We start from the raw sequence: 22,485 nt of genomic DNA on the forward strand, positions 1-22,485 counted from the left end.
TAAAGGAATAAATTAAGTGCATAATTAGGGTTGAATACAGATTTCTTACATGTAATAACCCAATAAATAAACATTAACAATACACCTTTTTTTCTGATTGTTGACATCAGAGACACTGGCCCATAAGAATTATCCAACAAGTCCCACAACAACTGAAATAAACTATTCAATCTCTTTTCACTTAAAGCATGTACTTCCCTTTCCCTCAGGTATTGCCACTAAGGATGGAACAGCTGAAAAGGACAAGGACTTCCGGGGGAAAGCACAGAAGCAAGTCCAGTTCAACCCCGGCCAGACTACAGCAACCTGGAAGGTGAAGATCTTCACAGACCAGGAGTTTGAGACCTCGGAGACCTTTGAGATTCAGCTGTCAGACCCCGTCATGGCTGTGCTGGAGTACCCTGACACTGTAACGGTCGAGATTGTGGATCCTGGAGATGGTATGAGCATATTAATAAATATATATGAAATTAGAACTACCTCCAGTAATGAAGCATTTTTCCATTTAAAGACTTAGGTGTGTGATAAGTAATCATCCATTTTTCTCTTCCCCAACAGAATCAACGGTCTTCATTCCTCAAGCAGAGTTCAAGATCGAGGAGGATGTTGGAGAGCTGTTGGTGCCAGTGCGACGCTCAGGAGATGCCAGCCAGGAACTCATGGTTGTCTGTTTCACTCAGCAGGGTAAGATGAACCTATTTGTTATTATTAATATTGGAAAGACAAGGTGGCTATTTCGAATGATTCCCCCCAAAAAATGGCTGAAGTTCAACATGATAAAAAGGATAACTGAAGCTTGTTTAACCTCTCTAATGAACGGTTTAATCTCCTGTCTTCTCTCTGTTCCCATAACTCCTCAGCTACTGCCACCGGCACCATCCCTAGCACTGTTCTGTCCTACTCTGACTACATAACCAGACCAGAGGACCACACCAGCGTGCTGCGTTTCGACAAGGACGAACGAGAAAAGCTTTGCCGTATTATAATCATCGACGACTCCCTGTATGAGGAGGAGGAGAGCTTCAACGTCAGCCTCAGCATGCCCATGGGAGGACAGCTGGGCGCCAACTTCCCCACCGCCAAGGTCATTATTCTGGCAGACAGCGATGACGGTGAGTTGAGAGAGTGTTTACCTGTAAAACTGGTCAGAGCTGGGCTGTGGTATAATTAGAATCAAGTTTTGATTGATAGATGAATGGAAATATAATTTGGTTGGGTGTCAAGATGGATGGATGGATGGAACCATGGGATAATATATAACACAATTATCATCCATCTCAGAGTTTTTGAAATACCTCATTGTCACCATATTGCCACAAGTAATGTGTTCCTGTTGTTCTATGGCAGTAATTGCAAGTGTAGTTTATCTAGTTGCTAACCCCCTCTCTGATGTTCTACATTGCCTGCACACCAGTAAGCCACCAAAAGTCCCCAGACAGGCAAAACCACCACAGTCCCCAGAGTGAAAGCCTGACATACCGTCCCCCATACTGTACTGGCCTTAATGGCTTTACAGTATTTTCAGGTCCATTAACCCTTCCTTTGCTACTATGTTTATATATTCTGCTTCATTTATCCCGCACACTCTGTCTGTCACTCCGTGTTAGGAACAGGATAACAATAGACAGGTGTTGAGAGGGAGAATAGCAGCCTCAGTGGATGTAATGCTACGCTGTAGACTGCCTGACAGATAAAAGGGGCTTCAAACCTCTTTGTGCTCTTCCAGCGACCCCTCATCCTCGTCGGCATTCAGAGGAGCTCAGGGGAAACAGAGGGCATATCCTTTGTCTGCAGGGACCAAAAGGCAGGTGGTGCAGAGACAGGGACTATTGTGCAGGGAATCCAAATGACCAGCATGTTATTTTGCTTTCCCCAGTATTCAGGGCTATATAACCTGTTCCTGTTAAAATTACTAGAAACTTGTTCTAAAATGATAAATCACGAATATGCCATTGGTTTGATTTGATATGTTAAACAAAATGTCTTAACAGATTTGACAGATTGTAGCCCTTGAATTTGTCAATTACCCCCTTTGTGAAAAGTAGTTTCTTCCTTACATTCTTCTTCTCTCAACATTTCACCAAGGCTAATTTCCTTGACTGGCTTGTTGCAGTGACATGTGGTCTTCAGTCAAATGATCATGACCAAAAACCCAATCCGTTGTCATTTGTAATCTCTGTGTTTGAATACAACATCACCCTGTTATGTTATTTATAAATGTGATCAGTGGTAGTTTTTTTTTCACCAAGGTCAAAAGATCAATATCAGTTTCCCTTTGTTCATATTCAAAAATGACCTAACCACAACTTTAAGAACATGTTTGAACACATTTTTCAAATGGGAGCCCTAAAATTCCTAAAATTCCTCCTTTGAATATAAAAATTTCCTGGACTTGTTTGTTGTCGCTACAGGTGGTGACAAACTCATTTATCACCACACGCTATCTGGTAGTTGTGTTTTTATTAACAAAGTTTATTCCCAGGTTGAATGTTCAATGTAGGTTTCCTGTGGTCAAAATTTGGAAATCACCTAGCGCACCTAAAGTGATGCAATATTTACTTTAATCTATAGATATCCTTTAAAATTTGGAGCGAACTGTTTAATTTTAAAGACAATACACTTCACATTTGGGAAATAATTAGTTTTTTATGTTATAAATCACAAATACGCCTTTGGTTTGATTTGATCCATCACATGAAATGTTTCAAGAAAAAATGTCAATTTGAAACCCTCAAACCATTTCCTTTGTTTCTTTTATATGAGTAATATAATGTCTTCCTTACATTTCCATTTGTATTTTAAACTTTTCACCAAGGCTAATTTCTTTGACTCTGTTTTAGTGACAAAACCTTCTAACCTAGTTGGAACAGGAGTGCAATCTGACTTTGTGTATAAATAATCAGCGTGCATTCCCAGACATGTGAAGAGACAAAAGAAGACTCCTCAGTGTAAACCTCTATTGTGGTTCCACTTCTTGGTGGGTCCTGAAGTAATACCCCACCATAAATCTGATTGTGTGTGTGTATGTATATGTGTGTGTGTGTGTGTGTGTGTGTGTGTGTGTGTGTGTGTGTGCGTGTGTGCGTGCGTGCGTGCGTGTGTGTGTGTGTCAAACCATCTGCGTGCCTGAGTAAACTTGTGGTTTTGACTCTGGCCAGCATCCAGCCTCCATTGTTACTGTATTTGTCTGGCTCGTCCTCACACTGATCTTTAAGTTTGCCATGTTGGCACTCACTTCCCCCTTCTACAACCCCCCTTTGACATCCTCCCTGGTACTAAATAGCTGGCTCGGAGGCTGAAAGGCATTGAAAGCGTGCCAGAAGTCCTCCCTTTAGCATCAGATGCCTGTTGAAGCATCAGTCAAACTTCTAAATGAAACCCAAGATCTGCCAATTCTGCTTAAGCACAAATAATGGAGATTGTTATGACAAGATTTGCATTTTGTCCAAGGTCAAATGTTTGTTTCTTGTCTTATGTTTATATGTCTTACAGGTCAACTGGAACCTTCTGGTGTTGTGTTTCTTGAAAACTACAGATTTGCCCTGAATCTGCTAGCAAAAAGTTTTCACAGTTTTCAACATTGATATATCAACATCGTCTGAACAGATTTTTGCCACTGAAACAGCATTTTTCAACAACAATCTCCTTATTGTTTTGCAAATGAAATGAAATTGAAATGCAAAAATAGCCCTAGGAGAAACAGAGCCTTAAGAACATAGGCAAAAATCCCTAGTAGAAAAAGAAATGCAGTAGCTGCAGATTCTCTGATTGTTGTAATTTTTCACTTCCAGAAGATAGTTCTTAATCTTGTTTTTGCCTCATTTTAAAGTCCAAAATAAGCTTTATACCTGAATTTGGAGCTATTTCAGTTGATCTCTAAGCGAATTGGCTGGACACTGTGTGATGAAAACCCTCTTTATACAGAAGTGAGGACAGATGAGTCTGAATTCTTGCCCTCTGCCTTTGCAAAGTAGACGGTTGCCTCTCTGTCTCTGCCAGCCGTACCACACTGCTTATCAGCAGGTCTATCATCAGAAACTGGGAACATCCCTTCAAAAGAGCAACTTACAGTGGGCGCACACAAACAAGCACCTTATTATTCAGGTGTATCCTCAGCCCTTTGGCGTAGAGTTCAGACAGAGCTGTCTGGATTTAGATAAGTGGGGGAAGAAGGTTAGAAGGAGAGCAGGATAAGAGGCATGACAGTTCTCTTCCTGTGCTAAATCAGAAAGCAAGAAATCATGTATATTCTTATCATTCCCATTTCCCACAGAGCCTTCCTTGTATTTTGGAGAGCCTGACTATGTCGTGGATGAGAGTTCAGGCTACGTTGAGGTAAAGGTCTGGAGGACAGGAACAGACCTGTCCAAGACTGCTACCGTCACTGTCCGCTCCAGGAAGAGTGATCCTGTCTCTGCAGAAGGTAAAATCAGCAGTTTAAAATGAACAGCAGCATTCATTTTTTTGTTGTTGTATTTTTGCATCAAAGGGTGAACATGGTCTCCTCTCTATCTTGCAGCTGGATTAGATTACGTCGGCATCAGTCGCAACCTGGACTTTGCTCCTGGAGTGACGATGCAGACGTTCAGAGTGACCATCCTTGATGATCTGGGTCAGCCCGAGCTAGAGGGGCCTGAGACCTTTGACCTCGTGTTAAGGATGCCCATGAATGCTGTGCTGGGAGAACCAAGCAAGACAATCATCACCATCAATGATACATTCACTGACTGTGAGTGTCAAACACATAAAAAATAAAACCTGGATAAGCAGAGAATGTCCTTTAGAGCAACTTCTTTCAAAGAAGTGGGACTATTGTAATATTTTCAATAATGTCTTTACAGTGCCAAAGGTTCAGTTTAAAGAAGGAAGCTACAAAGTGGATGAGTCTGAAGGGGAGGTAACAGCCATAGTGTACCGCAGTGGAGACATCAACCTCAGGTCCACAGTGCGCTGTTACACCCGCCAAGGCTCTGCTCAGGTCATGATGGACTACAGTGAAAGACCCAATACTGAGGCATCAGTCATCACTTTCCTGCCAGGTGAGAAGTCCCTCTTCACCTTAATCGCCCCGCTCCTTTAAATCTTGCTCACACTCACCTAAGCATCTTAACCATTTGTCTCCAGGTGAAACTGAGAAGCCGTGTGTGGTTAGCCTGATGGATGACTCAGTGCATGAAGAGGATGAGGAGTTTAGACTTGTCTTGGGAACTCCAAAGAGCAAGTCTCCATATGGTGCATCCATTGGGGAGCAGAAAGAGGCGCTGGTCACAGTCACAGATGAGAAAGACAGTACGTACTTCATCAACATGAATCGAAACATTGACCTATTGTGAAACTTTGCAATACAAAAGCAAAAATAATATAAACAACCTTTAAAAATAGACTGAAAATAACTGTAAAATATAAACTGTTAAATATTTAATATTAATAACAATTAATTTGTTAACTGTATGACACTTGTTCTTGTTTCTATGTAAGTCTAAGAAGAGGCATGTCTAAGGCATTTTCATGTGTGTTTTACTTCCTCTTCTAGAACCCATTATCCGTTTCTCTGAGATCAAGTACAGTGTGCGTGAGCCTCAGATTAAAGGGGATGTTGCGATAGTGAAGATTCCCATCCTGCGTGTTGGAGACTCCTCAAAGGTCTCAGTTGTAAGAGTGCACACCAAGGACGGATCTGCAACCTCTGGAGAAGACTACAACCCGCTGTCAGAGGGTAAGAACGTGGTTTTATGGCTACACAGTGACACAATTGTGCGCCTTGGTTGAAAAATGTTGTTGTATTTTTTCTGATCATCCCCCATTTCATTGTCTCTTTGGCTAAGATGTTGAGTTCAAGGAAGGCGAGAAGGAACACTTTGTGGAGATTGAGATCCTGTATGACGGTCAGAGAGAGATGAGAGAGGCCTTCACTGTGCACATGAAGTCTGATGACAACATGGTGGCTGAAATACAGGTGACACAAAGGGCACAAGGTCACACACACACAAACAAATATAAACCAGTAGCAAGACCTATGTATGCACACATACAGTACAGTGCTGCATACCTACACACGTGAGCATGCGCTGTGTTAAAATAGCCAAGCAGCAGCTGGCGGTGCTGTCAGCGCCCCCCCCCCAACCAAAGAGTCTTATTAAAAGCTTTTCCCCATGGAGTGAGATGCTGAAGGGAATGTCCCAGCAGAGGCAAACAGTAGACAAATCTATAAACAGAATTGTGCCATTCTACCCATATACTCCACATCAGGCATGCACTGATCATGTGACGGATCCAAATTCATAAAAGTAGCTAACTAAATTTTGTTAATAAAGTTTTTTTAAAGCGTTTATACACCTGTAAATTTGTCTTGAAGTAATTTTGTTAACAGACTATGTATAATACAAAATCAGAACCACTTGGTTGTCATTTCACGACAGTTACGCTTTTTTCACTGATCTCTTAGAACAGATATCTTGAAATGAGTCAAATAATAATGCAGTTATAGAGCATGTCTCATAAGTCTAACTAATTTCTCGGGTCTCATGTTGTGAGTCAGACTGTACACAATAACAGGCCAAAAGAAAAAGAAGTCCTGGCCCAGGTATCCTGGAAAATGTGCTGCTGTTCCCAGAGGCTTTATCATTATCTTACAGTAGTTTATGGTTTCAGAGATTGGTCTTGAAGTAGCAGTAATTCCTCTGGAATCAAATGGGTTATTTCTTTGTCAGAACACTTGCATAAACCTCAACTTCCTTGGCAGGGGAATTTAATGGACTCTGTGACAGATTGATCTAAACTTTTTTAAAGTTTTAACCATCTAACTTGCCTTTCCTCTTCTTGATAGATGAACAAGGCCATTGTGTACATTGAAGAAATGGACAGTGTGGCAGATGTTACCTTCCCCGCTGTGCCTCGGGTGGTCTCCCTGCTCATGTATGATGACACAGTTAAAACCAAAGAAAAGCCCAACCCTCCCAATGGATACCCTGTTGTGTGTGTGACGGTAAGTTTGAGCTTCTTCTGCTTTTGAGAAACACGCAAACATCCACATTTCTTTATTTATAGTCTTCTTCTACCTTTGCGCTTCTTTCAGGCTTGCAACCCCAAGTACCATGACTTTGACAAAACTGGTTCCATCTGCTCTGCCGAGAACATCAACGACACTCTCACTCAGTATCGCTGGCTTGTCAGCGCACCAACTGGGTCAGATGGAGTGACCAGCCCCATGAGGGAAGTGGATACCAATACTTTCTTCACTAACACCAAGTCCATCACTTTGGATTCAATCTACTTCCAGGCCGGTTCAAGAGTTCAATGTGCAGCAAGAGCCTTCAATGCTAATGGAGACTCCGGCCTGGAGCTGTCCAGCCCGATTTCTGTGATCAGCAAGGAGGAAGGTAGGTGAAAGATTAATGGAACGTGGAAGGCGGCAAATGTTTACACTTGGTATAGAGTTCCTTGGTTTGAATAGCATAAAACTCTTTGCAGGTATGTGTCAGCCTCGTGTCCAAGGCACTGTTGGAGCTGAGCCTTTCTCTGCCAAGATCCGCTACACTGGTCCTGATGACCCAGACTTTCCCAACCTGATCAAACTGACTGTCAACATGCCGCACATGGATGGTGAGCAGCAAGCACTAATTGCAACCATGGCTCTAGTCATTATTGTTTAGAAACCTAAAGGCCAAAGAAAATTAACAAGATTTCCACACTTAACAGGCATGTTACCAGTGATCTCCACAAGACCTATGTCCAACTTTGAGCTCACCCTGAGCCCAGATGGCACCCGTGTTGGCAACCATCGCTGCTCCAACTTGCTCGACTTCAATGAGATCCAAACAGGATATGGCTTTATCACGGATGCAACAAAGAACCCTGAAATCATTGGCGAGACTTCACCCTACCAGTACAGCACTCCTATGCGCTCAGCCAACTCTCTGCGCTTCTACAGGAACCTCAACTTAGAGGCTTGTCTCTGGGAATTCACTAGCTACTACGACATGTCAGAGCTGCTGAATGACTGTGGAGGCTCCATTGGCACTGATGGACAGGTAGAACACACAAACAGGCAAAAGCACAGATAATCTAACTTCTAAATGCCCCGACCCATCAGCATTTAGTGATCAGTGAATTTCCCCCAAAGCTTCAAGTTATTCTTTCTAATCTGTAAGAGCAAGTCCAACTTTGAGGAACTTGACAAACGCGAATAAACCATTGGCCAGTTGTAAATTGTGTTTAAAGCACTGGTCCAAAGAGGATGCTCTTGAAGCCGAGTAGGAAGCAGCCTAGCTATTTTAGAGGGCTTTTTGTACAATCCAAAGAAAATTCTTGGGATGAAATGATTCAGTACTGAAAAAACAACAACCATGGAGCTATTTTGACTGATAGCATTAGTATGTTTCCTGCTGACTAGGCTAGCTTGCCAGTCACAAAAAAAAATCAAACGAACCAGTAAATTAAAGTTAACATGCTACCACAGAACATTTCCCTGATTCTCTATTATAAGAAAACTAATATTACATGTAGTACAATTCCAGAAGGCTAGCACAAAGACAACAGAAAGAAGTAAAACTTTTGGGACATATAAGCATGTCCCTGGCTAGCTAACAGTAGATCTCCAATTACACTTGCACTGGGTCAGTTGTCATCGAGTATGTCTAACCACAAGTTTAACAACGTAGATGAATTCACAGAGGATCTGTTTGGCATGACCAGGCCTTTAAACTCATATAGAGATACTAATCTGCCTACTTTTGCATTGATAATGTCTGAATTTTCTCTTTTATAGGTGCTGAACTTGGTCCAATCCTACGTCACCCTGCGAGTTCCCCTGTTTGTGTCTTACGTCTTCCACTCTCCGGTGGCTGTGGGAGGCTGGCAACACTTTGACCTGCAGTCAGAGCTCAAACTCACCTTTGTGTATGATACTGCAATTCTGTGGCAGGACGGCATTGGCTCCCCACCTGAGGCTGAGCTACAAGGTATATACTGAGACTCCTGCTGCTTACTGTGGATGCTTACAGAAGGATCCATATGTGAAACTTTGCTGAATATTCTTCTCTGTTCTCGCAGGAGCCATGTACCCAACCAGCATGCGTATAAATGAGGAGGGGCGCCTGGTGGTCAACTTCAAGACAGAGGCTCGCTTCAGGGGACAGTTTGTTATGTCTCATCAAGGTAGGAAGTCGACGCCCACACACACTTAAACAGACATATAATTTAAACCCATCCAGTGTGGTCATACTAAAAAGCAACCTCCTATTGGACAATCCTTATGTCTACATCATCTCCTCTATTTTTGGAGTCCCATAATAAGGGTAAATCCTGTGTGAAAGTGAATAAGGTCATTTCAGCTAATGTCAAAATGACCCTGCAGTGTTAAGAGTTAAGTAGAAACTGGCACAAACAATGTAGAGGTCAATCTATGTATGGTTAGTTCTGGTTCAGAAAAAACGAGACTTAAGAGATTTATGACTTTCGATGTTTGTTTTCAGGGACCAGCGTGTCATCCATGGTGATGTGTGCTGACCACCCTGGGCTGACGTTTACACTTGCCCTGGTCAGGACTGAGCCTACTTACAACCAGCCCATGCAGCAGTGGAGTTTTGTCTCAGACTTTGCCGTAAGGAAATAGGGCAATCTAAACTTTCAAGCTATTGTGATGAATGATAAAAGAGGTTTTGGACGGTCAGAACAATTTCCCTGTATTTTGGTGTGACTTGTAGGTGCGAGACTACTCTGGGACCTACACAGTGAAGATGATCCCCTGCATTGCGTCACCAAATGGGGAGTTCAGCATCCCTCCTGTGTGCCACCCAAGAGAGCCCCTTACATTTGACATGGACATTCGCTTCCAGCAGGTCAGTCTTGATGATTCTCTCACACTATTAAGCTGTCAGGATCAACGTAGTATTACAGATTGTCTTCTCTAAGATGACATGGTAAAACGGTCATCTTAACAATCATTGAGACTTCAAATGTTGTGTTTTCAATTGCTTCTTCTACTAGTCGATACATTTCTTTCATTTAAACATTTGAAACAACTTTCAATTAATCAGTTGAGAAAGGTTAATTTACATGAAAACATACATTTTCCCAGGAAGTTTTAACATTTTCTCAGGTAGATTCTAAAGGTAGATTCTCAATACATTTACCGGTAAACTAGGTAACATGGGTGCTTTCACAAAAACCAAGGAACCATTTTGTCTATGGTAACCTTCTTTCTGTGTTCCAGGTGAGCGACCCAGTGGCAGCTGAGTTTAGCCTCAACACTCAGATGTTCTTGCTGTCCAAGAAGGAGTTGTGGTTGTCAGATGGCTCCATGGGCTTCGGAGAAGGGACTGACGCTGCTTTTTCAGATGGTACTACAACATTGCCACCTGATGGATTTTAGTAAACATTACAGCTTAAAACCGTACACCCTCTAGTTATCCCATGATATAGTCCCACTTAACCATTTCATCTACTCCTTGCTTCAGGCTCCCCTATCTATGGTCGTGTGATGGTGGACCCAGTTCAGAACCTTGGCGACTCCTTCTCCTGCAGTATTGAGAAAGTCTTCCTCTGCACTGGAGCAGATGGCTACGTCCCCAAGTACAACCCCACTAACAAGGAGTATGGCTGTCTGGCAGATGCTCCATCACTGCTCTACAGATTCAAGATCCTCGTAAGATGGAACAAATCAACATGATTTTTTTGGGGATATCTTAGGGGCATAAAGAAGAAGGAAACAGATCTGATGTGTGTTTTTTCTTCTTCAGGACAAAGCCCAGCCAGAGACTCAAGCCTCAGCATTTGGTGATGTTTCCTTTAAGGCCACCCTGGCTCAAGACACTCCTGGAGGTCTGCCATTAGTCAGACAACCAGGATCAGATGGTTTCACACTCTCCTCATCTCCACTTTTCCAGGTTTGTATGATTTTTAAAATAGGGTTTATTGATGGAATGCGTAAACACATACAAACCAGTAACCATGTGTTTTCTTCTGCAGGTGGCCGCTGGTCGAGAATGGTTCATCCACACTATTTACACAGTCCGCTCCCGACAAAATGCAAATCGCAACATCGGAAAGCGCAGTGTGGAGTACCTGCATCACAGCATGTCTTCTGTTGAGCAGCCTGAGACGTCCATAACAGCCACCAATCGCCACCGCCGTGCCGCCCCTGCTATCTCTAGTTCTTCTGCTATCCAGGACATTGGTGTCGAAAACAACCGGGGTACCAACATCCAACACATTTCCCTGGACAGAGCTGACCGGATGGTGGTCAACCAGCGCCAGCCCTGGTCCCCTCAAAGTGGCCCCCTCCTGGACCGCCCCCTGCTGGAGAGTTCTGGCAGAGAGCCGGTGGACACCTCCACCATTCCCATGTTAGTGGGCCTCGCAGGTCTGATCCTCCTCATCTGCCTCATAGCCACCATTGTCATACTGCTGTTGCGGCGCAAGAAGAGGGAAAAGAAGATCCAGTTGCCACCTTACACCACCTCCTCCTCATCTGCCTACAGTGGCTACAGCCAAGGCTCAGCAAGTATGTGGGGCAGCTCAGACAACTCTGAGGTCTAGATGTGGTCCCCATCCACCCCCTATTAAAAAGAAAAGACTATGATAGTCTCCTCCACCTTTGTGCCTTCGAAGCCCAACTTTAGTAGCACTGAATAGCGCCCAGTACAACCTGTGGACAGCACAATATGTCAGAGCTTTGGGCCTAAATGCAAAAATGCACCAGTTTACAGAGGTTCATTGATCTCTGATTAAGGTTAGTTCTTGCTCTTAAGTACTGTAGGTTCTTTTTGCAATCTATTATGATTCATGGATGTATGTGAAAGACCCTTAAAATGTTTCACCTGCTCTAAAGGTTGACAAGTTGTAAAAAATCTTGCTATATCGGTTTGCAAATGCATGAAAATCCCAGTTAAGTAAATGAGATTATTTCAGTGAATAGCAATTTTGTTTGAATTTCATGAAGAAAATACTTTTCTATTTTTCTCTCCGTTAAAATTAGTTTACCAAGTTTTTTTATTACAGAAATGTAATGCTTTGTTTTTGCCAAGTAGAGGAAAATGTACTGAATGTTGGTTGACCTAAATGAATGATTAAGTGAGGAATTATTTTTTTTAGATACTGTTGTGCTCTAGAAAGCCTGCAGTATACATACCCACTGCTGAGTAAATATACCAATATAGGGTCATTGAAAGGGATTGTAAGTCATTTAAGTTTATTTTTAGAACGCAGAACTTTTCCTTGTTTTTTTTTTTTTTAACCTTTTATAGGTCACTGTAGTCAAAATCAAATGCAAAACTCTGTGTACATATCAATGTGGGACTATGAGAAATGGTATTATTACACCCTGGTTAAACTTGAAAAATGTCTTTCTGGATTGTTAATTCAAGTCCTAAAAACAAACAAAAAAAAAAAAAAACCAAGTACAGTTAAAGTTATATTTCCATCTCCTGCAGCTGACAGTATATTTTATTGTGCCAAGTGTTAGTGGACTTCCATGGCTTATTCATTTGTGTCAAGAGTTTGGATGTATTTACACTTCAACTGCCAAATATAAATGTCTTTTTTTGAATCGGTGTCTTACTTACTGGAGTGTACACATATAAAAAAAAGAAGTTTATTTATGATGTTCAAAAAGACATTTTCTACTTCACATAGGAAGATAAAAGAACAAAAAACAGTCTTCAAAATAAAAAGGGTACATCTTGTATAGAGCAATGGAATGTGGTACAACCAACAGGCATAAATACACGTATTTCAATTTAGTACTAGTAAAAAAGAAAAGAAAAAAGACTAGCAAACAAACTAAACCAGCACAGCTGCAGCGTTCGGTTAAGTGACAACAAGGCAGGCTTGTAATGGAGCACTTCCTAAACCTAATACAATGAGTTCAGTCCATCGGAGGGTTTTACACAGTACACTATTGCAGCCTGTGAAACAAACACTAGGACTAACCATACCAGAGCTGGCTGTCACTCTCTGTATTCAGTAGATTCAAGTTGTCAACAGCTTCACAACTTCAGCTTTTTTCGCCGTCCACGACCATCTGGAGTTCCCTCTGACTTCCGTTTCTGGGCCTGAGTAGAGGAAAAATAATTAGCAGGAGAATCTTCAAAAGCGGTGAAATAAAACTAAACTCCTTTCAGACAAAGGTGGGGATGTGAAGGTAACCTTTCTACTTAGTTTGATTTTCTGAATGTGTCCATATCAGAGTAAATCAGACAACAATATTTAAATATTAAAAAGGCCAAACGTTTCAGGGCAAATTTGTAGTCTATACAATATTTCTGCAACTTTAGACAGAAAGAAATTCAGGGACAACTCAACATTTGAGAACTCAATGGTAGGTACCACACATCTTGTCATTCTATCTTTGGCCCTAGATCAAATATGAACCAAGTTAGCAACTTACTGAGCTGGTTTTTGGGCCCCGTTTCTTTTTCTCAGCCTTCTCTCTCTCCTCCAGCTCCATGTTCTCTCTCTCGATCAGTGTGATCAGGGTGTTGCATCGCCTCTGAAGCTCCTAAACTCACACCAAACATATTTTTGATTGTTAGGCATTTTTGTACACATTATGCAGAAAAGGAATTAAAAGATGGTACATGAGAAGTTTAAAATTTACCATGGCAGTCCTAGATTTGAGGAACCAGTCGAAGCGGAACTGCGGTGAGTTGCGGATGCACTGACGTAGCTCGTCATACACGCTCTCCTTGTCGAAGCCCAGCTTGTGAAGCATACAGATAAGGAAGCGGTCTTCCTCCTCTGTGTAGTTTTTGCCTTTGTTGGTGCCATAGGAGATACGCAGCTGATGAAATGGAGCTTTGTAGCGACCAATCTGGGCACAGAAGAGAAACCATTTATGAATCATGATGAGATCAGTAAAACATAACTTAATGAGATAAAGTTAACTAGGTAGTTTATACAAGAAATGAATACCCAAATGTTTGACAGGAAGTTACCTTTGAGTCAAGTGCTTTCTTAATGCTAATCCTCCTCTGGATTCTGGCCTCTCCTCTCTCTATCTGGGCCATGATCTTCTCGATGTCCTGCAGCTCATTGCAGCGCTCCCAGAAAACAGCTAGAGGAACAAACACGAACAGAGAATCACTTAATATGCACAGAAGTAAAACTTTTGGATTTGCCCTGTGGCAAAAAAAAGGAAATATAAATCAAGTCATTACCAGAATATTCCATCACTTCCTCTGGAGTCTTTCCCTCGACCTCTCTGGCGATGTTCTCAATATCATCTCTTCCCCACTTCTCATTGGCTTTGATGAACTGGTTGAAGTCACGTTTGTTCCAGATAGTAAATCCCTTTAATGGAGGCAAAGTTGATCAACATATGCATATTGAAGAGCTAGACATGGCATGTTTAATTTTGACTTGTGGCCCATTGTGAAATGATTGCATTTAGCAGGATATGGCCTACCTGTTGTAGCAGGTTCTCCTTCTCCTCTAGCTCCTCCTCTGTGAGAGCCTCGGCCTCATCAATCTTAGCCTGCTCTTCTTTCTGGGCCTGGGCTGAATTTGGCAGTTCTGGATTACGTGGAACCTGAAGGGGCACAAACACATTGCTAAATCTATTCCTCTTCTAAAGATCGGTGGCAAATCACAAGTGTGTTTCCTTTTTGAAAGAACTGTATACCTTGTAGCCTATGGTCTTTCTGTAGAAGAGAATTTCCTTTTCTAGAAGCTCAAAAAGACGAGGAGGGAAAAACTGGAAGTCCTGAACATTTGGCTGCTTTGGAGGACGAGGAGCCTGGAAGATTAAGTAAAAAAAATTAAAAAATTAAAAAAAGTTATGCCACAAGCAGAAAATTCCACATTCAGTTGGATTCATTACTTTTATCCCAACAGTGTGAGTATAGTAATATTTTCCTACCTTGGGTGCTTTTGGCTCACTGACTCTCAGAGCTTCTCTGAAGTATGCGTCCACTGCGTAATTGGCTTTCCTTTCTCTCTTGGGCGGCTCGATCCAGTTGGTAATGACCTGAGTGAAGCATCAAATATGGGAAACATGGAAAAGAAAAACAATTAGGACAGCGCTCCAAAATTGTATTTTGATTGCGACACGAACGGTTCGAGCAGATGCTCTTCTTCAGCGTGTAACAGGAATTTTTCTCAAACATACACAGGTGCATGGAACATGTATTACTGTGTTGTAAATAGTTACTAGTGTGAATAGTTACCTTTTTCTTCTCTCTATAATCTTCTCCTTCAAATGTGTACACACTGCTGTTCTCTGTGTCCATGGTGAAATTTCTCAGAGTGCTCTCACCCAGTGAAGACAGTTTCTCCTTCATCTCCATTGTCTAGTAAATAACAAAGGGCAGAATTTTAACTTAATGGCAAATAAAAAAAAAAACGTGTGTCATTAGATTTGTTTTATATAAAGCATTCAGACTCACCTTCCTTTCACCTCTTTCCAAGATTTCATCAATGTCATCGTCCGTGATCTCGCTTTCTTTGGAAGCGAATACGTGTGTGGCACCGTGGCGGATGATGGACAGCATCTCATCTTTGCCCAGCTTGTTCGCACTGGGATCCACCAGTCTTCCTGTTAAACAAACAGAAGGCAACTTTGTGTTTTGCTCAACTCTTTAATCTTCAATTGATATTTCTGTAATGTACCAATATAACATTTCTCTAGGAAGTCAGGGAATGATGAGATACCTTGCTGGATGACAATGGAGTCCAGGCGCAGTTTCATCTCGGCCCTCTCCACAATCCTCTCCTCCACTGTGTTTTCAGTGATGAAACGAAAGACGCGTACCTGCTTCTGCTGGCCAATCCTGTGAGCTCGGTCCTGAAATATTCAGAATGAAGATAAAACTGACTAAGCCGCTTGCATCTGAAGTTATACAGCACCAGAGCTACTTTTAAATGATATGATCCTATTACAGCTATAAACTGAATAAGAAGTTCAGAGTACAAACCATGGCTTGAAGGTCGACTTGAGGGTTCCAGTCGGAGTCATACAAGATGACCACATCAGCTGTAGCCAAGTTGATACCCAGTCCTCCAGCTCTGGTGCTCAACATGAAGATGAACTTAGCGCTGTTGGGCTCGTTGTATGCGTTGATAGAGATCTGAAAATACACAGTTATTAATGAGGGCGACATTCATTTCACTCCACTGTAATCTGCCTCAACATCTCATCCCATACACAAGCACCATACCTGTCTCTCCTCGTGCGGCGTCTGGCCATCCAGGCGGCAGTAGCCGTAGTTCCTCCACATGCAGTAGTCCTCCAAGATGTCCAGCACCCTGGTCATCTGACTGAAGATGAGCACACGAGAACCTGGAAAGAAGGAAAGTTGGTCGCGTCAGTCAAAGGAGAATTTAAAAAAAAAAGCAGCTGTGTCTCCTTGTTTCTCATTTCCCAAAAGAAAATCCATGGAGAACATCTACACACCCTGCTGCTTCATCTTGGGTAGCAGCTTGTCCAGCACCGCCATCTTGCCACTGTTTACCACCAGGTGGAGGTCAGTGGTGTAGGGGGGACCGGGCTCAGCTCCGTCGAACAGGTACGGGTGGTTGCAACATTTCCTCAGCTGCATCAGAACATTGAGGAGACGCATCTTGTCCGTCTTACCCGCTGAGTTCAAGATGTCAATGTCCTTCATCAGAATCTTTGTGTACCTGATGAGTTGAGACATTGATTTCTATTACACACTGGTGTAAACTGTGTAATGCCCTTAACAAATCAAACTGTATAGAATATAGTTCAGAAATGAATGTATGAACTTAAAAAATAACCAAAGATACTTACCACTCTCGCTGCATTTTACTCAGGCCAACGTACATCTTGATCTCTTTCTTCGGAAGCAGAGTCTTTTCTACGTCTGCTTTTATACGACGAAGCAAGAAAGGACGCAGTACCTACACGAAAAACAGCAGGTCAAACGGTGCTTTAACCCAAAAATAGTAACACACTTACAATTTAAAGAGTTTGGCAGGAAGCCGGGATAAGGATATTTAATACATACAGTGTGAAGACGCTCCACCAACTTCTGATCACCTAAGCAGTTGTTGGTGTCAAACCAAGAATCAAAGTCCTTTGGGCAAAAATATAATTAGTAACAGAATACAAAACAATCGTTTTCTTCATATCAGACTAGAAGAATGTGAGCATGATTAAGGACCAAGCAGGTGTAGTGAAATTCCCTGTAGGGGATTCTTACCTCTGCTGAGTTGAACACATCAGGCAGCAGGAAGTTCAGCAGAGCCCACAGCTCGTGCAGGTTGTTCTGCAGGGGTGTTCCAGTCAGCAGCAAACGATTGGTAGTCTTAAATTCTCGCACAATCTCTGAGAGCTAAGGGGAAGAAAGGGTATTGCATCATCAATAAAAATGTGCAGAACTAATTCTGACAAGTATAAATAACTATTTAAATATACTTGACTGACTAACCTTTGATTTTTCATTCTTGATCCTGTGGGCTTCATCAATGACCAGGTATCTCCAGTTGAACTTCTTGAACACTGCTTTTTCAATAATGAGCATCTCGTAGGATGTGACGCACACATCCCACTCTCCTGGCAGCAGCACATCTCTGATCAGGGCATTCTGAAATTGAAGCAAAAATGACTACCTATTAGGCTTTCTGAGCTAACAAGAAACAGCCTTTCATCTAAAGAATATTTCTTGAATTCGCACTGTTTGTCACAAGTTAAATTTTAGGTGGACAACAACCACATAAACATGAAATATCTTCCATTTGTGAAGCTTGTTAGTTGTAACTTAAGTAAACTTAAGTGACCGATTTTCTACCTCAAGAAGAATCTTTTGAGTAATGTTCACTACAAACCAGGGTAAAAAATTAACATTTCTAATCAATGGATATTTTGAATCGGGTTTAATGATATGATCCCAAACTAAATAAGTCAGTAAATCTTTGAACTGTTATACAAAACCCTTTATCTCAGCTGAAAGTGTACTATACTAATCATCAGCCAGATTGTAGGTCTACAAACTGCATAGTTTGGATCACATCTAAAAAAGTATTTCTGCAGAAAAACTGCAGCAAAATCCAAAACTAGGTCTTCTTTGCTTAGATTTGGCTGAAGATATAAAATCACTTCGACTATTTCCAATTACATTGTTTTCCAAAACAATTGAAAAACCTGACTCAGCATACCCTCTGTTCTCTGTCTCCGATCAGGCAGACTGCTCGAAGTGAAGGGACCCATCTCTTGAACTCATTCATCCAGTTGTAGAGGGTTGACTTGGGCACCAGCACCATGTGGGGACCGGGGATGTTTCTGTAGTGCTTCATGTATCCTAACAGGGAAATGGTTTGCAGAGTCTTCCCCAAACCCTGAGAAGCAGAAGAGCATGTGTTAGATGGTGCAACAGTGTAAAAATGTAGAATAAAAAAAGTACAATAAAAGCACACGTCAGAAATCTTTCAATGTAGAGCCAAAAGTTTTGACCAAAACACTGACCATCTCGTCAGCAAGGATACCGTTGATGCCATTCTCATACAAGGAGATGAGCCAATTTAGACCACGGACCTGATAGTCCCTCATTGTCCCTGATTTGACATCTAGATGAGAGGGAAAAAATAGCCAATCGTTAGTTCATCTAATCATAGATATACGCAATAAGTCTTAAAAATGAATTAAAACAGGTGTCTACTTACAGGAGGGAGAATCATCAAAGCGAGTGCACACATTGGTTGTCTTTGTGCTCTCACTCAGAAGCTCTTCATCCTCCTCTTGCTCTGTGCGACGGTGGCGGTTGCTGCCAAACACAGACATGAAACATTAAGTCAAAATCACAAGAGGAGTACACATCCTAAATTGAAATAAATCTGTGTGGGTGTGTACTCACTCTCCAGCAGACAAAAGGTTTTGTTTCTCGTCATTCTTGATCCGAGGGCGTCCAGGCTTCATCTTTAGGGGTGAGGTGGGGGTCTTCTGTGCAGATGGTTGGATAAAGTGAGCAAACAACTCTGTTTGCTTCAGCAGGTACTCAAATCTGTTGGTCCGGTCTGTTTGCTGCGTAAACAGGGAGACAGTCTTGATTAACAACTTAATCAAAAAATGTAAAAGCAAGCCATGTAACATAAGCAAAACATAAGGTGTACTTACCACTTTCTCCTCATAACCAGGATTGGCTTCTTTAGCTTTGGGTGAGGAGGAGGATGCATCTTGTCCATCAGGACCTGCATCTGAAGACGACTCTTTTCCAGCATCTGAAGAATCAGACTTTTCCTGAGCAGCAAAAGAAAACATTGATGTTTTGGGGCTATTCTCTGTGTGTTCTAATAACAGCAAACCCAAAAAACAAACAAAAGAAAACACTAGACTTATTCTAGGATACTCTCTGGACACACTATACTTTTATGTGTGATATCACCGAAGCTCCTCTGTACAGAACATTTAACTAAGCTCTAGAGTTACACATTTTACTCCATTCTGCTATCAAAAGTATTTTCATAGGAGGCCTAAAAAATTAACCCCACATATATTGAAATGATCAAATCTGAATAGAATAATAGAATTACTTTATTGATCCCAAACTGGGAAATTGTGGCGTTACAGCAGCAGGTTATCCAACACACAATATGAGTAAAAACACAATGTTAGCAATCTAAACACAATATAATATTAACTACAAAGTAAATAAGTACTAAAATATATCAAAAAGAAGAATGTGAATATATACAACCAGCATTTAACTAAACATTACTAGTCTTAAATAGGAAGATAAAATATGGAAGATTGAATGTAAATGTGCAAAAACAGAGTTGTAAATTGTTGTAATAACTTGTAAAGAACTGCATTTGCATAATTATTAATGTAAAGTAAAGTATGCCCATTCTTAATTTTGTGTATAGCGGTGGTCCTTATCCAACTGTCCTGTAATTAAATGTTATTTATTCATGCTAAGCATACTTGACTGTTATTCTCTTCTTGTACTTCTGATGTGACAACCTCCCCGCGTAGGATCAATAAAGTTTGTTTGATGAATGGGCCTTGCACTTGAAATCGCCTTTGATTTCCAAAGATTTAAGTCAAGTCAATGCAAAGTTTTTTTGTTTTTTTTTAATCCTACTACAATTTTAAATATTTTCCTCTTGTGTATTTATTTTAATATCTTGTTGCTTTTATGTGTCGTATTTTATTTTTATACATATTTTATTTTATTCTTATTGGTGTGCATTAGTCTCTCAATGATTTTATAAACTACTTTTTGTCAATAACTTTTCTGCACTCGTGTTAAGCACTTTGAACTGCAATTTAATTAGTCTGAAAGGTGCTATATAAATAAAGTTTGATTGACTGATTGAAAGTTGGGGGTAAAGGTGCACGGAGACAGCGCTGCATCATCTCTTCTCGGCCACAAAAGACAGAACTGCTCTGTCCCACTGACAACAAAGGCGCAGATGGGACAGCTGAGCGCGTTGCTGTCCCATACTTACATTATACACTATACTTACCTGTCCCGATAATAAACAAGAAGCCCACTTGGACCATGCATGTTATAATGAATGGGTGGTGAGTGGGGCTAAGCTAATAGTATGAGCGCTTATGAAACAGGCTGGCCTTGTTGCTGCTCTGTGTTAGCTTCAGTCCAGACTGGATGAGACTCTGTTGTTATGAGCTAGCCACCAGCTAACTAGCTTAACCAGCCCGCATTCAGATTGACGAAGTGAACATTTAACGTGTTCGTGTTATACAAACTAGTTGTGAGGGGCTGAATGAGTCACAGATAAAGACTTTGGACGTTTGTTCAAGATCTAAGCAGCACCAAGAGAAGACAATGCCCATTTTATTAAACCATCTTACCTCCGCTCCTCCGGCTTCTTCAACTTCAGTCTGCTCTTCCCGCTGCTCCGCGCAGGTTTCGCTTTCGGACATTATTAACGATTTTTCGTCCACGATTAAGATGTTATTGTCCGTTATTCGGTGCCGTGTGTGTTCCCGGGTCAGTTTTTAGACAACTTTCGTCGCCGTATATTAGAACTAACCAAGTTGTTTATAATGAAAGACGCACCCGGTCGGTTACAGCAGCACGTTCGCGCTAGCAGTGTTTTCTGGAGCACCCGCGCTAACGTTACCCGGTCTATCGCGAGACTTTGTCATGCTGCCTTCAGGGACTGTTTGAAATTACCTCAAACTGTATACATGCCAAAAAAAACCATTGATTTAACCCGTAAATGTAAGCTTTGATGACCGCAATTCATTTTTTTTCCCAGTATGTTAAGTTACCGAATAATCAATCAGTTCATTATTGAATAAAGGAAGAGGAATATGACTTTGACTTTAGACTTTTTATGGACTTTATTGAATAAAGGAAGAGGAATATGACTTTGACTTTAGACTTTTTATTGACTTTAGACTTTATTGAATAAAGGAAGGGAAATATGACTTTTACTTTAGACTTTTTATTGACTTTAGACTTTATTGAATAAAGGAAGGGGAATATGACTTTGACTTTAGACTTTTTATTGACTTTAGACTTTATTGAATAAAGGAAGGGGAATATGACTTTGACTTTAGACTTTTTATTGACTTTAGACCTTATTGAATAGAGGAAGGGGACTACGAAGCAATAACAAATCCTCACGCAGGCCAGCCATACATCAAACACATGCTTTTTCCTTTATAGAAAGCTTGGACAACACTGAGCATTTGGGTTTGGTTGATTCACGCTTAGAAAACAAACAAATAAATAATACAAAATTTATATTAATGTATAACAAATAAATAATAAATAATTTACTGCATATACACTTGAAATGGGCTCGTTTTATCAAATTCACAGTGTATATAATGTAATAGCATGCATTAAAAATCCATAACAACACGTTATGCTATGTTGATTGAGTTAAAAGACTGAAGTTATTTCAATTTCAAAAACAATCATTGCCAAGTATGTTTTGTTTTAACCACATTTTTATCAACTTTTATAAAAAAAATCCTAAACAACCATACCTTCTTAGTAAGTTGATAAAGTATAATGACTTATTCCTGCAAAGGATGTAACTTTGCTTTAGCCAATGTTCTAAATCCAGAGACTGTAAATGTTATGTTTAAACCCCTAGAATGTTAAAAGGTTTCTTTTGTAATGGAAATTTTAATTTACTGCAAAATTATTATTCGACTGTGAATGTTCCAAGATGTTCATGTTCTGTTGTGCATATTTCTTTCCTATTTTTCCCCAATGTCTCTTTTCTTTCTTTGTTAGGAATATATTTTGTATTTGATTATGTCCATTTTGATTGATGTCATATCTCATGTAATGCTCCTAATGTTCCTATTGTTCTGTTTTGACCACTGTAAAGCACTTTGAATTGCTCTATGTACGAATGGTGCTTTATAGATAAACTTGCCTTGCCTTATAGCAAAGTATAAAATAGCAAATTAAGAGTCCTTGGTAGAAGGGTTGTTAAATGCACATCACGTTGGTGCTGAGCAATTAAATGAAAGTAGCACGCAAGGGAAGACAAGCTCACACACGTATTCAGTGTCACAAAAAGTTTAATAGTCACAAGATTTCG

General features: G+C 40.9%; 2 protein-coding genes across 2 annotated transcripts in view; one reads left to right on the plus strand and one right to left on the minus strand.

The window, feature by feature from the left end:
• The window catches only part of frem3 (Fras1 related extracellular matrix 3), a 29,407-nt gene extending 16,860 nt beyond the window's left edge, over positions 1 to 12,547 (plus strand). Inside the window, exons 4-24 of the mRNA XM_061057343.1 lie at positions 210 to 440; positions 559 to 684; positions 861 to 1,112; positions 4,274 to 4,423; positions 4,520 to 4,729; positions 4,842 to 5,039; positions 5,125 to 5,289; positions 5,534 to 5,716; positions 5,826 to 5,956; positions 6,827 to 6,985; positions 7,076 to 7,379; positions 7,471 to 7,602; positions 7,699 to 8,030; positions 8,768 to 8,960; positions 9,052 to 9,156; positions 9,474 to 9,601; positions 9,705 to 9,839; positions 10,214 to 10,340; positions 10,458 to 10,645; positions 10,740 to 10,886; positions 10,969 to 12,547. Of these exons, the coding sequence (XP_060913326.1) occupies positions 210 to 440; positions 559 to 684; positions 861 to 1,112; positions 4,274 to 4,423; positions 4,520 to 4,729; positions 4,842 to 5,039; positions 5,125 to 5,289; positions 5,534 to 5,716; positions 5,826 to 5,956; positions 6,827 to 6,985; positions 7,076 to 7,379; positions 7,471 to 7,602; positions 7,699 to 8,030; positions 8,768 to 8,960; positions 9,052 to 9,156; positions 9,474 to 9,601; positions 9,705 to 9,839; positions 10,214 to 10,340; positions 10,458 to 10,645; positions 10,740 to 10,886; positions 10,969 to 11,538 (4,166 nt within the window). The 3' untranslated portion in view covers positions 11,539 to 12,547. The remainder of the gene's footprint in view (positions 1 to 209; positions 441 to 558; positions 685 to 860; positions 1,113 to 4,273; positions 4,424 to 4,519; positions 4,730 to 4,841; positions 5,040 to 5,124; positions 5,290 to 5,533; positions 5,717 to 5,825; positions 5,957 to 6,826; positions 6,986 to 7,075; positions 7,380 to 7,470; positions 7,603 to 7,698; positions 8,031 to 8,767; positions 8,961 to 9,051; positions 9,157 to 9,473; positions 9,602 to 9,704; positions 9,840 to 10,213; positions 10,341 to 10,457; positions 10,646 to 10,739; positions 10,887 to 10,968) is intronic.
• A 31-nt stretch (positions 12,548 to 12,578) lies between these two features.
• smarca5 (SWI/SNF related, matrix associated, actin dependent regulator of chromatin, subfamily a, member 5) lies at positions 12,579 to 20,928 on the minus strand. Its single transcript, XM_061057357.1, has 24 exons — positions 20,771 to 20,928; positions 19,070 to 19,192; positions 18,810 to 18,976; positions 18,619 to 18,719; positions 18,422 to 18,522; positions 18,115 to 18,294; positions 17,388 to 17,543; positions 17,160 to 17,291; positions 16,965 to 17,033; positions 16,748 to 16,857; positions 16,391 to 16,617; positions 16,155 to 16,276; positions 15,912 to 16,064; positions 15,649 to 15,781; positions 15,384 to 15,532; positions 15,165 to 15,287; positions 14,858 to 14,965; positions 14,621 to 14,734; positions 14,405 to 14,527; positions 14,157 to 14,289; positions 13,935 to 14,053; positions 13,598 to 13,810; positions 13,388 to 13,498; positions 12,579 to 13,052 (listed from the first exon to the last, which is right to left on the minus strand). Exons 1-24 carry the CDS (start codon positions 20,840 to 20,842, stop codon positions 12,987 to 12,989), a joined length of 3,105 nt encoding a protein of 1,034 aa, XP_060913340.1. The 5' UTR covers positions 20,843 to 20,928; the 3' UTR covers positions 12,579 to 12,986.
• Between the last annotated feature and the right edge of the window lie 1,557 nt (positions 20,929 to 22,485).

The sequence above is a fragment of the Labrus mixtus genome, chromosome 2, assembly GCF_963584025.1.
Source record: "Labrus mixtus chromosome 2, fLabMix1.1, whole genome shotgun sequence".
NCBI classification, from domain to species: domain Eukaryota; kingdom Metazoa; phylum Chordata; class Actinopteri; order Labriformes; family Labridae; genus Labrus; species Labrus mixtus.

Excerpts from the sequence above, each read along its gene's own strand:
- smarca5 (XM_061057357.1), bottom strand. The coding sequence starts at position 20,842 with ATGTCCGAAAGCGAAACCTGCGCGGAGCAGCGGGAAGAGCAGACTGAA. Across the intron at positions 18,720-18,809 it reads AACCTTTTGTCTGCTGGAGA|CAACCGCCACCGTCGCACAG; the intron begins GTGAGTACACAC and ends TGTGTTTGGCAG. Across the intron at positions 17,292-17,387 it reads TCAAGAATGAAAAATCAAAG|CTCTCAGAGATTGTGCGAGA; the intron begins GTTAGTCAGTCA and ends TCTTCCCCTTAG.